The sequence below is a fragment of the Alosa alosa genome, chromosome 13, assembly GCF_017589495.1.
Source record: "Alosa alosa isolate M-15738 ecotype Scorff River chromosome 13, AALO_Geno_1.1, whole genome shotgun sequence".
Lineage (NCBI taxonomy): Eukaryota > Metazoa > Chordata > Actinopteri > Clupeiformes > Clupeidae > Alosa > Alosa alosa.
Window position 1 is genome coordinate 12,786,544 of NC_063201.1, and position 16,544 is coordinate 12,803,087.

The 16,544-nt window shown below is 43.7% G+C and overlaps 1 protein-coding gene across 1 annotated transcript in view; it reads right to left on the reverse strand.

The window, feature by feature from the left end:
- Positions 1-16,544, reverse strand: part of cpne4a (copine IVa) — a 60,295-nt gene that overhangs the window by 40,723 nt on the left and 3,028 nt on the right. Inside the window, exons 2-4 of the mRNA XM_048261272.1 lie at positions 13,698-13,887; positions 2,403-2,582; positions 86-157 (exon numbers count right to left, since the gene is read on the reverse strand). Coding sequence (XP_048117229.1) covers positions 86-157; positions 2,403-2,582; positions 13,698-13,868 — 423 coding nt within the window. The 5' untranslated portion in view covers positions 13,869-13,887. The remainder of the gene's footprint in view (positions 1-85; positions 158-2,402; positions 2,583-13,697; positions 13,888-16,544) is intronic.

The window sequence follows — 16,544 nt, forward strand, 5'->3', positions numbered from 1 at the left end:
TAAGTGCTATTAAAACAAGATGGACAAAGAGAAAGAGAGAAAGAAAAGACAACATAAGAGAGCTGGAGACTGCGAGGACACTCACCGTGATGGAGGATTTCCCCACTGTGTTCCCCTGTTTGAGGAGGGCTTTGGACAGTTTTCTCTGGGACACAATCTGTTTGGAGAGAGATAAAGGCTGAGGACGCCGCCTCCACTCTGATGGCTCTTTTTGAAACTGTGTCCATTGTGGGGAAGACTGTGTGTGCGCACGTGTGTGTGTGTGTGTGTGTGTGTGTGTGTGTGTGTGTGTGTGTGTGTGTGTGTGTGTGTGTGTGTGTGTGTGTGTGTGTGTGTGTGTGTGTGTGTTCATGTGGGCGTGCGTGCGTGTGTGCATGCCTGCGTGTGTGTGTTTGTTAGTGACGCGAGAACAGGAAGAGCAGGGGAGCAAAACCCCACAGACTAGGTGAGTGACTAGGACTCGGAGCACAGCGCTCTTGTTTCAACAGATGAAAGGGTGAGGAGCTGTTAGTTTAAGGAGGATTTGTGGGTCCCCATGACAATCATCCTCAGCTGAACATAAACTACGCTGTTTTTTCCGCTTCACTGAAGGAATATGTAATCAAAGCGAATGCTAGTTTCAGAAGGCGAAATCGAACATTGCTGGTGCTAAGCTGAAAGTGTTTGATTTAGTGACAAAGTTCTGGCAAGAAACTAGCATTTCCTGAAGCTCTTTAAATAAATAGATACTGATACCTGACTTGGAATGAATATTTATTTTGCAGCTAAACATTTGATTGACAGTTCAATATCAGGTGAAAAGCTTCAATTTCCCTCATACCATTACACCCTTCTCATTAGCATAAAAATCTGTCACATATTACCCGATGGCTGAGGCACTGTCAGAGAAATCAAAGAGTTTACCAAGCACATACGGTGGGATCTCCCATTCATTTATTCAAAGGGGAGAGTTTGAGAAAGATGGCTTGCTGGACTGACAGATGGGGAGGAAAGACAAAAAGAAGAGAGAGAGAGAGAGGGAGAGAGAGAGAGAGAGAGAGAGAGAGAGAGAGAGAGAGAGAGAGAGAGAGAGAGAGAGAGAGAGAGAGAGAGAGAGAGAGAGCAATTTTGGAAAGATAATCAAACAAAATACTGCCATTCATAATACATCAGGTGAAATATCCAGAGAGGATTCTTGGCAGTGAGATTGGGACTTCAGTAGCTATCAGCCATCTGGTGTGAGTGAGCATACATACTAACACATAAACAGGGGGTGAGTATTTACCACTTCTCCAAATTACTCAGAGAAACCCCTGGGTAGGCCATCAAGGGCTGAGTAAGGTATGGTGGGGCCACAATGGATTATGTTAGGCACTCATGAGTCCTTACCGTGTCCATGTAATTGCACTGAATAGACAGATAGACAGACAGAGGTTCCTGGTATTTAAACCCATTTGGCTTTTTTTCTGTCAAACATCTGTATCATTTCTGAAATGTGTCATTTTAAATGGAATGAGTTTGGAGGGCTGTGGCGTAATACTACTGGTAATTTAAGGTAATTGTGAAGGTGCTCTTTGGTAGAAAAAATATATGTATAGGTATGGATTGTCCAAGGCACTCTTCAAAAAAAGTTTAAAAAGTTTTAATAGATAGGCTTAATCATAGTTGATCATGCTAAAATTGCCATTTAGGATATTTGCATTTTGCTATCATCGGTAGCAGAACAAAGTCTCCTCTGGAAGGTTTATGCAATGTAATGCTTTCGTAAATATAAAGCACGACTTAAAGGTACTGAAAATACAATGAAGTAAGTCTAGTCCAGTGCTAAAGAGAAAATGAATGCCCATGAATGGCACATCTCATGCTAACAAGGCTGGTGTATCATCAATATGGTGTGAATAAAGCAGCTCTCGTTACTCTCGACTGTGCTAATTTCATTAGGAGCTCTCGGTTAATGCAAGCGTTGCTTATAGCCATTTCACCCTTTACTGACCAGGAACAAATAATTACACTGTGCTGTAGGTAACTGGCTTTCATATAAACAAATGATACTGGCTTGCAGCTGTTCAGAAACCTGTGGCCATCAGCCAAGTGGTGAACAACTGACTCATTCTCATTCATTTCAACAACCTCATTAGTCATCAGTGAGCTAAATGCAATGGAACACGAGCAAAGGTGCAAAATTCCGTCTTCAGAACGTAAACTCCTAACACATGTTTGTTTGTTCCAAACATTCACTAGACAAGATCATTCTAATTACCACAACTGTTCAGATTAGTGAATCCACTAATAAGTAATATTGCTTGTGTAAAGTGAAAAGGAGGAAGGAGGAACCAAAACATGGTAGAACCTCAACCTTTACGTTCTGAAGCCTTTCTGAAGTTCTCCACCTCTGGACGTGAAGGGTGTAAGGAGACACTTACCTGTCCAAGGGTGCACTCCATGGCTCCCAGGAAGTCTGCCTCCTTGATGCCATTGTAGTTGCTGCTGATGTCGTAGAGCTCATAGCGGAGACGCTGCACCTCCTCAAAGTAGTAGTCCAGGGTGAACACCTTGGAGAAGGTGGGGTTGATGCAACTGCGGATCACCTCTGTTCTGTCCACCTGTAAAAAGAAACAAAAAAACTCTATCATTAAGGGACACAGGGGCTATTTTCTGCATCAGCATGTGCAAGCATCATGCATGCACATGTGTGTGCGCACACAGACAAACACACACACACACACACACACACTTACAGCACACAGTTCTGTACAGAAACGTGCTTTAATATTTAATCTCACTCTCACTTCTCTCTAGGAAACCATGTACAAGCAGAGCCTGCTTCTGCTTCAGGGAAACAACTCTTAAGAGGATGACAGTATCAGGTATGTGAGGGGGGTGAACTTGACACCGAAACCTTTGCAATAAGCTGACTTGAAATTGAGTGGAGAGAGGAGGGCAGAGGCCACCAATTCTCTTGATCTCTTCATCCTGTTCTGATCAGGACTGCCTGAGTGGACATTGTGGCCGAGGACTTACAGTGAGTGAAATGATACAAATAGTCTGCTTTGCTAGAGAGCCTTAGGACCTTATGTCTTTCCTGCTTTCAAAAAGCAGAAAAAAGATGAACATTTTGAAGTATTACAGTAATGACACGTTTGATTGGATGTCATAGAGCATCTTTGTTTTTTTCTAGTGTGATTTATCTTCTTTGGGGAGAAAATCTGCACTAAGAAACATCATGCTTTCATGCCATCATGCTTTATCCTGCTGTCTTTTGCTCCTTGCTTACAGTGCTGAGAACTGTTGAGCTGATGAGCACTTTAAGCCTCCTGTCTTTAAAAGAAAACATCAGCAATTAGTCTTTGTGAGACTCTTCATTATTTTGCACATAGTTTTCTCTCCCTTCACTGTAACATAATTATGTTTGGTTGTCAAGGGCAGGTTGTCAAGTTTCTCTGTCTCTCTCTCTCACACACACACACACACACTCACACACACACACACACACACACACACACACACACGCACACACACACACACACACACACTGACACACACAAACACACACTCACTGTCTCTCTCCCTCCCTGTCTGCCTATCTGATTATCTTTCTCTCTTTCTCTCCTTCTGTTTTTTTCTTTGCTATCTCTCTCTCTCTCTATTTTTCTCTCTCTCTTCCCCTCCTCTTTCTAGAGAGTTTATCACACCCAACAGATGGTCCTTCATTATCTCAGAGAGGATTTCAAAATCTTTTATCTTCACTCTTGTTCCAGAAGAGAGCGCTAAATTGAGCAAAACAAGAGAGAGGGTCCAGCACTCTAAACCCATCTGGTTCCTCTCTATGCCCCCTCCCCCCCCCCTTTTCGTCTGATAGTGCTTGCCGCTGTCAGGTTTAAAAAAACAAAAAAACAACAACAAACAAAAAACAAATTTTGCACAAACACAAAATTTCAACAGAAGGTTATATCATCTCTTAAACCACCCTCAATTGTGCTTTGGGGAGCCATTGTGGGCCTTTGCAAAGCTCCTCCAGATGTTAGAGTTTGATTAGCGTACCTTACCAACCAGGGTTCTGTTATGAGGGTCTGCTCTGAAATTCACCCGGTGTTGAGATCAAAGCTGTGGGCAAAGCCTCAAGGCAGCTATTGCTTTTTCGCGAGATTGGCAATAACGATCTGATACAGGCTAAATCTCATATCCAAGAGGAATACATGCAGGGAAACATTCTGCAACTGCACATTTTACAATGTTAAATCCATTAGCGACCCCTGATACTTGTTTCTGCTATCACGGCTGGTGGCTCACGATCAGAATGAACATTATCCAATCAGATGAGTGTCACTGCTGCTCACAGAACACACAAGAGTGGCTGAGGACAGGATGGAAGAATTCGAGTGGAGAGGAGAGGAGAGGAGAAGAGGACTGGAGAGAAGAGAAGAGAGGAGAGGAGTGGAAAGTACTAGAGAGGAGGGAAGAATTTGAAAGAAGTGGAGAGAATAGAGCACTGGAGAGAAGAGAAGAGAGAGAACAGAAAAGAGGAGAGGAGAAGAGAGGAGTGGATTGCAGAATAAAGGAATGGGGAGAAGAGAAGAGGAGAGAAGATGGGGATGAAATGGACTAGCAGATGACAGATCTGAGAGGAGAAGGTGTGGAAATAAGACCAGAGGGCAGGAGTTGGAAAGAGGGGTGAGATGTGACCCGGAAGAACAGAACAGAGATGAAATGAGATAAGATGAGCAGGACCAGGTTGCAGAGGACCGGGAGCGGAGTAGAGGGTTGTGTAGGACTCGGGGGAGAGAAGAGAGAGAGAAAGCAGAGAGGAGGATGAAAGAAGAGAAGAGACTGAAAGAATGCAGAAAAGACAGGAGTGATTAAAGTATATGCAAGGACAGAGGTGGCAGACGAGGAGAGGAGGGTGATATGGAGATCCCTTCCCCCCCGTCATCCCACATGCATCCTGTAGCTCATGTGCTTAAAAACTGCTGGCTAAAAATACGCAAGTGTATAATTAAAAAGCCCAGAAAAGGCCGCTTCACAGCAGCTCACACCTCAGCATCCACAGTGAGCTGGCAACAGACCGCTTGCTCAAGGGTGAACACTGAGAACGACACGGCGGCATGGCCTGTATTTTTAGACTGAGAGTTAAAAATGCAGAGGGATGAGAAAAGAGATGAATCTCAAGGCGGAGAAGCAGGGACGGTGGGGTAAGAGGAGGAAGAGGAGGAGGAGGAGGAGGATGTAGAGAGGATGGTGGTGGAGGTCCATTTCAGAGGTCCCAGCTGTCTTTGGAGAGATCCCATCCCAGAGCAGAAGAAAACCCAGTGTGTCCTCCCTGGAGCAAAGAGTTGCACAAACTTTTAATTAAATAAAAAAATGTTGCTTAGGATGATGCCATGTTGCTTCACCCATCCCTCTTTCACTTTCTACTGTTCTGTTTTCTTTTTCTCTCTTTCTCCTCTCTCATTCCCTGTCTTAATTCCTTTCTTTTATTCTTTCTTTACACACAAATGTGTTGCTGAAATAGCTTGAAATAGCTTTCCAATTCCCTGGGGACATTTATTTCAAGTGCCAGCATGTTGCAATAAATACAGTCCAAATTACACCCACAGACACCAAACGCAAGATGGATGGACACACACACACACACACACACACACACACATATGCTGACACATATACACACATACTCTCACTCTCTCTCGGTCTCTCACACACACACACACACACACACACACACACACACACATACATAATCTCACTGTCTCGCTCATACACACACACAAACAGACACAACTCATGTTGGAAGATGGATTCCCTTCAGTGAATCTGCACGACTTTATCTCACCTCACACAGAGAGAAATGAGTGACTGAGAGAGTATTCTCTAGAGAATACAAGCATGAGTCTCTTTCACTCTCTCTCTCTCCGTCTCTCTATCACATTTTAGTGGCCTGGCCTCGAGATAGGAATTTGATCATTCACTGATGGTCAGAGATGAGCGATGCTGTATGGGGGGAATGAATCACCTTCAGAGGGGATACGAGGGGACTTCATCAGCGACAGGGTCAGTATGGAGTACTACATCAACTGTCCACCACTATAGATCATGAGGTTCATTGCTATTTCTGGTCATCATTTGTGTGTCTGTGTGTACACAGTACAGGTCTGGTGTGTATACCTTTTCAAAACAAGTCTGTGTGCAATTACGTGTACATGCACGGAAGCCTACAGACGCCCGTCAGCATTTGTGCGGTGGCTTAAATCATCTCCTCTCCCACCACCGAAGCGCAGCTCTCTCTCTCTCTTCTCCAGTCCGTCCCATTCTCCCTTTCATCTTCTCTGTGTTTCTGTGCGTTCTGATCTCAGCGCAAACCCCATGATCCGTGCCGTGGTGCACAGCAGCCCAGACAAAAACAGGTAATTACCCCAGTTAGCAGCGGTTTACCCCCCGTCACCCACTCCATCCCCTGCTACCCCAGCTCCCTCGCTCCCCGGATGGGGAAGGGAGAGACTCTCGGCAGGGTCTGATCGTGTAATCATGTTCATTACCTGTGGACCCCGTTTGCCCGCTCCTACTCATTGCTAACCAACGAGAGCCAGTGGGGGTCACCAGGCCTAATCAACATGGACCGCTCCACTCAGAGACCCATTACTCTCCCAGGATCAGCACAGGCGCTGTGCAGTGTCTGGGTGGCAAGGCTAGCACGTCCACCTCTGCTGAGCAGCAACTGGACCTCCTCTGATGTTTGATTTGCAGTTTGGTTTGTTTGATTGGGAGACTTGATGAGGTTTTTGTGAGTCAACTGTTCTAAAATAAATTCCAACCAGTAGTCAGCAGCCAATAAGGTGCTGAGCTGTGAGGTAAAACAAATCCAAAAATGTTTTTATCTCAAATTTTAAAAGTAAATAATTAGTTCATTCTGATTTCCAAACTGCATTTGTATTTACCTCTAGGCCATTTTTGAACCAAATGTCATAAATGCAATTAAACTCATGTGCCAAAAAATAAATAATTACCGGTACTTGGAAATTACAATTTATTACTATTATGTACTGTCATTAACCACTTCTAACAATCTCTATAGATTGCAACCAACTCTTAAGTAAGCCACATAAAATAAAAAATAAGAGCTTACTCTTCGACTGACACATTACATTCAGTTACCTGTGCTTTGACTGGCTATGAAAAGTGGTTCTGGCAGGTTCTGGCACTGACGGCTGAAGTTCAAAGGGAAGTCGGAAGAGCCCTCAGAGAACCTTTCAACATTGGAGTCCCATGGAGACAGAGTTCAGCTGAAGGGTAAGACTGACATTTCTCTTTATTTTTATGTTTTGGTGGGAGGTTTGGGGAGGAAAATTTGCTACCCACCACCCTTGTTTAATCAGAACCGCCCAGCCTCACTAGCAGGTTTTTTATGCATGTGTGAAAAATGCTTTTTGGAGTGTTCTTACAAATACATGAGGAATACGCTCCTCTTTGGGCTGATTACAGGGCCGGGACACCACTAGAATGGCAATAATATGAAAATCTCTACCACAGGCTGAAGTGGATGCTGCTTATTTCCCCTAGTCTGAAACATGGGGGATCACATTATGCAAGGTCAACAGTCTTCTCCACAAGACGATCACATGGGTTCAGTTTATGATGGCAAAAAATATGCAATGAAAAAAGGCTTCCCAACGCAAAATAGATGACCTGTCCATGCACCACTTATGCTGAAAATGTCAAGAAGGAATGAATACAATCTGTGAGCCAACAACATGTACCGCAGAGCGGTACAAAATATAATTCAGTGTTCATTTTCTACTTTGTTCCTTTTTTGTGTGTTTGTAATTGAGTGTGTGGTTGTTTTTGTGCATATGTGTGTGTGCATGTGTGTGTGTCTTTATGTATGTGTACATAAATAAAGCAAATCAGGGAACCACCTACAGTACTCTTTGCGATAAGTGCCTTCGGATCTTTAACAACCATGGTGATACAGGATCTCAATTTAACATTCCTGCAAAGGAAAACATCTCCTGCAGTACAGTGTCCCTGTCACTGCAGTAAGACATTGGGATTGATATTTGTTTGGTGGCATTTGGCCACAGGGAAGAGTGCCACCTACTGGACAGCCACCAACACCACTTCCAGCAGGAACCTACTCTTCCAAGGAGGTTTCTTATCCAAGTACTAACTAAGCCTGCTTAGCTTCAGTAATTCAGCAAAGTCAGGGTATCTGCTGGTCTGGCTGCTGGCTAAAAACAAAAGGTGAAAGGAATATATGATTCTAACTGTCTCACTGAATTGCATTATGCACACTCAATTCTCACTGGTATCTGCTAGACAACACCAAAACATGATTAGTTCATAGATTTCACATGTAAAATACATTTTATACAACCCCACCCCTATCTTGCCTGTTCATAATTCTGAGAAAAAACAATGGTTCCATGCTATCCTTTTGGGGCTAAAAAACAATGGTTCCAGCAGCTTTGAGAACCTCTGATGGGCTGCTTAGAAAGATTTTAGTTTCTACATGGTAGCCTACACAAACGTAATTGAATTCTGTCAATTAAACATCTTATCAGTGCAGATTTATTTATGGGTATCCTCATTTATTGTGATGTCTAAGTTGTTGTGTTTGTTTAACGCATGCAGTGTGTGGTTTGGATGAGCCAGACGGGCAGCTTGCCTGTCTTCACCTTAACGTTTCTGTCCAAAATTGCGCGAAAAACGTCCAATTAGCTGCCAGAATTCAAAACATTTCCTCGAGGAGAAATATTTTTCAACAGTTTTCAAACTTTTTCAAAAAGGTAGGCTAATACATGAGAAAAAAAACAACACCAAAACATACATATCTGTAGCCTGTTAGATTGAGGGTTTATGCGCTGTAAACACTGTGTGTCCTTCGCGAGAGTGAGCTTGTTGGCTATTTGCCTGCGTGTGTGCATGCGTGCGTGCATGCGGGGTGGGAGGGGGGACCCATTCCAATTTTGTGCCCAGGGCCCGTGGTCATGATAATCCGGCCATGCACGGCAGTCATAATAAGAGACCAATTCAACTTGAAGAACATTCAAGAAAATAAAAACATGAAAAATATTACAAAAATCTCTTTGTGATTCAGTCATTGGTCTAACTATTTTCATGCCTGTTGACTAAACGCCTTAGCCATTCTGCCACTGATGTTTGCTCTTCAACATTCTGGAATATCGATGTCTGCTTCTGAAATGTCATACAGGTCCAAGTGCCTTCCGGCCCCTTGGTGCCCTATCTGCCCAAATGTCAGGATGATAAACTGAATCCACAGATAAGTTATGCTGAGGTTTGATGAGGGGAGATTATGGCAAAGGGAACAGGAGAGAGAGAAGAGAGAGAGAGAGAGAGAGAGAGAGAGAGAGAGAGAGAGAAGGTGATGATAAGCTGTGGGAGAAATCAAAATCGAGACAGAAATTCTATGACAGGGAGGGAGGGCAGAGAAAAACACACTGTCTATATTTAATACAACATTATAATGTAAAAGTATGTGCAAGTGTGGTGCAATATTAGGATACGTACTGAGCTCATCTGAGCTCTCACTCTTAAACAATTCTTCACTAGTCTGGCTATCACCAGACCAACCAAAAATAAATGGCCTGGTTTTCACCTGACGTGCATGTATCACTGATTCGAAAATCAGTGACGCATGCATCAAACACTTTTCACGCAGGTACAGTATCACTGGCTTTGGGATCTGTGTGTGTGTGTGTGTGTGTGTGTGTGTGTGTGTGTATGTGCGTGTGTCTGTGTTTATGTGTGAGAGAGTGAGTGCGAGTATGCCACAGCAACATCACTTCTTTTAGTCGTCTTTTTTCTCCGTGTCCCTCCTGGAAGAAAGCACACACTCTCCAGTAGTCTCCTTCGTGACAAACTATCTGACACACACACACACACACACACACACACACACACACACACACATACACACACACAACCCAACTGGAAGAGATGCCCTGGTACAGCGAGTATGGTGCAGCCGCATGGATGAAAGTCAACAAAAACATTCAAATGAGCTCCTCCCATGCCATGCCGTTGTCAGTGAGAGACACTCAAACACCGTAAGATAGCATCGCTGCAGCCTTACTATCTGAGTGAGATGACAGGGAAGGTGGGGAGGGGAAAGCTCACACACTAGCAGGTGATTATGTACGAGCCCCCAACTCATAAATTTGTCATCGTGTTTAAATTGAACATTTTGACCCAAGGCGATGGGTCACTAGGCCGATCCTGTGCCTGACAGACATATATGAACTGTTGGCTTCCTCTGCTCCTCTCTGCTGTGTACCCAGTGATTATATTAGCCATTCAAGGTGCTCAATAATTCAAAACCAGCTAGCGGAATGAAGGCCAAGTGAGAGAAATATCAAAGTTCATGAATTCTAGATCACACCACATTGAAAATGGAATATTATCAGAAGTACTTCAAAACGTCAAAAGCCACAAGCCACACTTGCACCTGAAGAGGAAGAAAGCTGTAGACGGGAGAGAGAGAGACAGTTTCACTCTGGTGGCTAGTGGACTGTGACAGGGCCATTACCAGCAGCAACAGATTAGCCTGTCCACTTCCACCTCACAGACTGACAGCCAATCTACCCACGCCATGCCAGAAGAGTCCAGCTGGATTCATAGACAGAAACAGATCTCCCTGCATCAAAGGAAGTACACACACATTCTAAACTAGGAATGGACAAGGTGAGGCTACAGGTGTTCCTCACAGTTTAAAGCAGGAGTACTGTATGTATCCTGTGAGTTGTATTGAATCATTGATGCTAGTATTGGGGTTATGACCTATCCTTGGGGTGCTATCTTATGCATTGCATGCAGGTATATGATGAAACCATAGGCTATTATGACACAATGGCTGACCTTTGGTGAAAAAGGGTCTCTTACAAATTCTATACACATATAACAGAATGAGAAATGTGAATTGGGGGCTCTCAGAGGATCTCAGAGGATGCAGGGAACAACTGCTCTGCTCAGCTCAGGTAGTGAACGATCCTCTTCTCATGAAAGCCGTAGTGCAGAATTCCCTGTTCAGCGGATTCACAAGGACACCGAATGGAAGTGACCCCCCTGAGGGTATGCATTAGGTTTCCATCGCCTGGGGCAGCAGCGCCGGCCCATTGGACTGAAGGTCAGCTGTGAATGTGCCAGAGAGGCTTTTCAGTAATTCATAGCAGCAGCGCGGTCAGGGGCAAGAGCAGTTAGCCACCTCATTCAGAATGACTGGAAGTTTGCATGGAGAGAGAGAGAGAGAGAGAGAGAGAGAATGGTAGCCAGGGGTCAGCACAAATATGTATACTGTAAGTGGGTTCACACACACAAACTCACACACCCACACACACACAAACACACTGATGGCAACATAGAGAGAGCCTGCGACCATAAACAAATAATTGGATCAGTGTTGAGATGCTCTAGCAGATGGCCCGGTGTGACCTGGCGCTGGAGTACAGACTTTCAGCTCTGCAGATAAACAAGCGAGGGACTGGAACACAACGCGGCCCCCGTGTCCCATAAAAGACCTCTCTTGACAAACCCTATCCATGTAGTTTTTAGCAGACTGGCTGCAAATGAAAAATTGATCACAAGTGTACTAATGTAGTCAAACTCAATTATGGATGATGACATACTCGCGGAGCAGCAGCTCTGGGAGGACTGTCGTGAGCAAAAGACTGGAAACTTTATCCGAGGAGGAACCTCTGAAACCAGGACCCACGTGTGCCATCATTTCTAACCTCTTCAACAGCAACAAAATCTGAACTAGCATGCACTGTGCAAAGTGATTTGAATAATAGCCTATAATGAGAGTACTTCCTCATATAGCAGGACATAGATAGATAGATAGATAGATAGATAGATAGATAGATAGATAGATAGATAGAGATAGATAGATAGATAGATAGATAGAGAGGGAGGGGTGTAGATGAGAGAAAGAGAGATCAAATGTCTTTAAATATAAATCTTGTAAAATACACTTTGCTCTGCCGTCAGTTCACAAGAAAGTGAAAAGAGGCTAATCGTAACTACTGCTCACTGCTCTCACCCTTTACTGGATGAGATGGGGAAGGTGAGGGATGTGAATAACACCGCTCTCGGAAGAGAAAACACATTGCCTCCCCCTGGATTCCTCTGGCATGGTCCTGACATGGAGGCAGCTGGTGTGTCCATACAATTATCATAATTTAACACCAGGCAGCTGTTTCACGCTTTTTTGGCTTGGCTTGGTGATTAACGCGGAGGTATTTTTAGTCATCTGGATTTAACGTGTCCTATAGCTAATGAAAATCATTATCAAATTCTATTGATGAAGAGGAATGAAAGCAAACACTGTCTTGTGTGAAACACATGTCATGGGCCTGCTGTCAGATTCCGATCGTTTCAGCAGAGAAGACCAAGAGAGGAGAGTCACATAATGGTTGAAGACATGAGGGAGAGATGTGGGGAGGACAACATATGATGAGAAATGTGTTTACATTTTTAGCATTGATTTCATTACATAAGCATACCACAGAAACAACAACAGCTGGGACAAGACAACTGATGAATTTATTAACAGAAAACGAGATTATTAAGTATCCAACGAAAAGATTAAACATCTGCTCTTTTGACAGTTTACGGGCCTTAGTTAAAATGATGTTGCTTACAAATCTGCAGTTAGTTTAATTGCAATTGCTTTGATTACCTTTACAAACAGCAATGAGCTATTATCTTCCTCTAATATCAGCTTATTATCTACAACTCAATCAGGTATTGCAGAATGTTTTTATTGTAATGAACAACTAATAAAGTATGCATGAAAAAAAACACATATTGCCACTTTGGCCATTTCCAATTGTAATGGTCGACTCTTGGCTGTCATATTAAATGTCACAAACTATATAAATGTAACCGTGCAATCGTTTTGGAGCTGTTGTGATACTCGAGGCCTTCGGGCAGGTAAATGTGGGATATGCTGGAGGCTTTCGTGTGCTGACCTAATTGTGGAGAACTGCACAGGAGAATGAAATGACAAATGATGTCACAAAAATAAACCCCATAGAATAGGTACTCTCTGCATAAAAGTTAGCATGGGGAATAAACAGGGCATCCTCTGGGAGAATAGGAGAGACTAAAAATACATGGCACAAATACTGCAGTACTACTGCAGCGCACTACTTGTCCAATTAGGACAGCGTGCGATGGAGAGAGTCTGTATCTATATCTGAATCTAAATTTAATTGACCAGTTGCATGAATGAGTAATCAGAGAGATGGGTTCCCAGCCAAGAGAGTGGCATGTGAAGGATCCCCTGCAGACAGAGCACATCCTCATCTTCCTCGTCCTCGTCCTGACTCTCAGACTGCCTCGGCCCGCTAACCTTCCTCCCCCCCGCTGATGAGGAGGGGAGGGCTGTGAGGCTGATGTGGAGCTGGACCCAGACATCGGCTTCAATGTCAATAAGATTATGAAATGGGCAGGGTGTCAGTCTGAAAACGCTCAGCTGTATCTTACCGTCTTACCAACGGATTAAATGACTGCAAGCCAACACATGCCAGTAAAAAATGAAAAGCTATGCTAAGACAGTTAAGCAGGGCATGTGGTGCACTACCTATGGTGACTGCCTTAAAGATATTCACCACAGTGTGTGTTTTTGTCACTTTAAAAGTCACCTTTTACCACCAGAATAATGCAGACAACAGCATCTACAAATAAGCACTAAATAGTCCACCCACCTCAAGCCACTGTCCATGGGATTGCATCTTGATAACGACACAGGGGTCAGGCTTGGAGAGAGCATCCCTGTCCGAGATCCCTTTACAGGTCACACGCAGCTCCACTTTGGTCAGGCAGGGGCTGTTGAAGAGGCCCAGGGAGTTGGCGGCAGACTCGTAGATGTTGCTCATGTTTTCAGTGGGTCTTGTGCTGTATAAGGGATGAATGAGATTATTAGCGGGACACCAAAGTGGACAGCGAGAGAGAGAACCAGAATGTCAGACGGACAAACAGAGTCAGACAGATACAAATTACTGCGGTCTTTAAGGTCTGCGCTAATTTTCTCTGTCATTCGCCTAAAGAGATCTGACATTGAAGAGCCATTCCATAACATAAAAAGTGACATGCCTTTGTCTTCCTTTTCAGTTTTAATCACATTCATTTTCGAAAACCTTAGGATTTTAATTTTGGATTTTGGGTTTCCATGCCAATCTGGCTTTCCAAGAAACACTTTTCTCCCAGGGTGCAGCAAACTCATTCATCTGAGTAGACTGACAGGTAGGCGGTCTAATGAAATGGTTCCTCACAGACTAATTGAATTTAGATGGATGTGTGGGGCAAATAAATCTCGATTGCAAAACAGCAAGTGACAACATGGAATCACACTGGTACAGGCTGGTTCCAGTGCCATTAAAAGATGGGGAGAGAGAGAGAGAGAGAGAGAGAGAGAGAGGGAGAGGGAGGGAGAGAGAGGGAGAGAGAGAGAGAGAGAGAGAGAGAGAGAGGGAGGGAGGGAGGGAGGGAGAGAGAGAGAGAGAGAGAGAGAGAGAGAGAGGGAGAGGGAGGGAGAAAGAGAGGGGGAGGGACAAGTTGAGATGGAAAAGAGATTGAGGGCAGAAATTACTTTAGAGAATAAGACTGATTTGCTGCCACAGACTACAAATTACCCCCAGTCAACATCCACTTATCTCAATGTATAACAGCTTTCCGTTGTTTCCCAAGTCTAGAGAAATCTACAACCTTGTTGTGCATAATATCTTCAACCTATGTTAAATGAAATATCCAGGCTTAAATAAGCAAAGTTTAAGGCTTGATTAGGATTAATGATAATCTCTTCTATTACAGATATATGATAGTCTCTGCTACTATATCTATAAAACTGATAACTACAAGCAATACAATAAATAGCCCATTCACGTTATCTGGTGATTTACAGCCATGGGGCACCTATTCTTCTCCTTGGTATATTAAGAAATATTTCTGTTGTCAAGGGTGAGATGAAATATGTGTCGAGGTCAGCTTAGGGCCAGCTCTGAATTATGGCTGCCACGTCATCAAGAACAGCTCAATCAAAAGGACAATTCTGTGGAATCCCAGGACAATCTGTTACCCCAATAGACATACTGTGGCAGATGTCAAGCTAATATATTATGGATCAGAGCCATGGTGCCTGTGGTGAGAGAGGTCCGTGCACTGACAAAGTGGTGACAATCAGGGCAAGGCTCAAACGTGTATGAGCCTCTTCAGGTTGACAGGTCATCTCCTGAAATAACTCAGTGCATCATCTAATAAGAGCGGGGCTTTCTATTTTGAGGGTTCAAGTGCTGTTTTGACAGAAGACAAGCAATTTTTGGCAGAGCCTCTTCAACGGTTCTCAGGGGCTCTTGTTGGAATCAGTGACCCCTGCTAGCAGTGGTTTTATCATGTGTTTTATTTCACCATGTGACAAAACAAAGATTGAGCAAATGAGACCAAGGGCAACAAGGGGAAACACAGGAAAGGAAACAAAGGTTTCTCATAGACTGGCATTTGATTTGTCTGCCATTTGAGTCAATGCACTGCCAGTGAAAAGAAAATGGTTTGCCTTGGATTGATTTTGAAACCAAGAAGTGAGATGAAACAATCTGTTATGAAAAAAAAAAAAAGTGTTTTCCTCCAAACCATATTCCATTTCACACTCTGACTCTGATTAAAAAGAAACTTTCTTTCATAAACCTCAGGCATGCATGAACATGCCAAGCTGAACAGAGACTCCACTGGAAGAACACAACACTAAAGCAAAGCCCCTGACCCATGGCCAATTATTCACACACGCAATCAGAAAAACACACATAGAAATGTGTAGGCTGAATATGGGAAAATATTTCCCTTTTGCTTTTCATGAGTAAATACTGTATGAGATGATTTTAAAACTGCACTGCTAAAGCCATGCCCAAAATAAAACCGCTGCTCATCCCACCAAAATCAAAATGTGAAGAAACCTTTGTGTGAGACATGAGATCAACACTATATGAAGTAAAACCATGTTTTCCCCTTCATGCCTACGGAAATCCATCACTTCTTCCTCCCTCTTCCCCATCACCATCCCCGGTCCCTGCTCCTGCTCCGCCACTGCCAACAGCGTTGGTGTGCCTTATGCCTGGCCTCCAGCTGCTCAAGCGCCTCATATCAACACCCTGATCCCCAGAATCCCCCCACTGTGTGAAAGGGTGTCAGAAATGGAAAGAAACCAGCACATAAGTTGAGCTTAGCAAGAGAGTGGACTGACTGTTACATTGATATTTACTGAAAGGCTTGACTGTCTTTTTATGGAGAGATGAAAGACACCTCTCAGCTCCAAAAGTTACTTCACTTCTAAATCACTTGAAACCACTGTATAACCTCACTGTCTGGAATGGGTTTGCTCACTTTAATGTACTGTATCTATAAAACTATTGTAATTTTATTCAGGCCCTAACGTAAATGGCAGGCAAAGTGCAAAGTCAGTCAATGTGCAAAGTGTCTTGTGCATGAACAGCTAAAGCCATCAAGTGGTGTGTGGGAGCATTGAGCTGATCCACCAATCTTTGTGTTTAGGATCTTGCTTG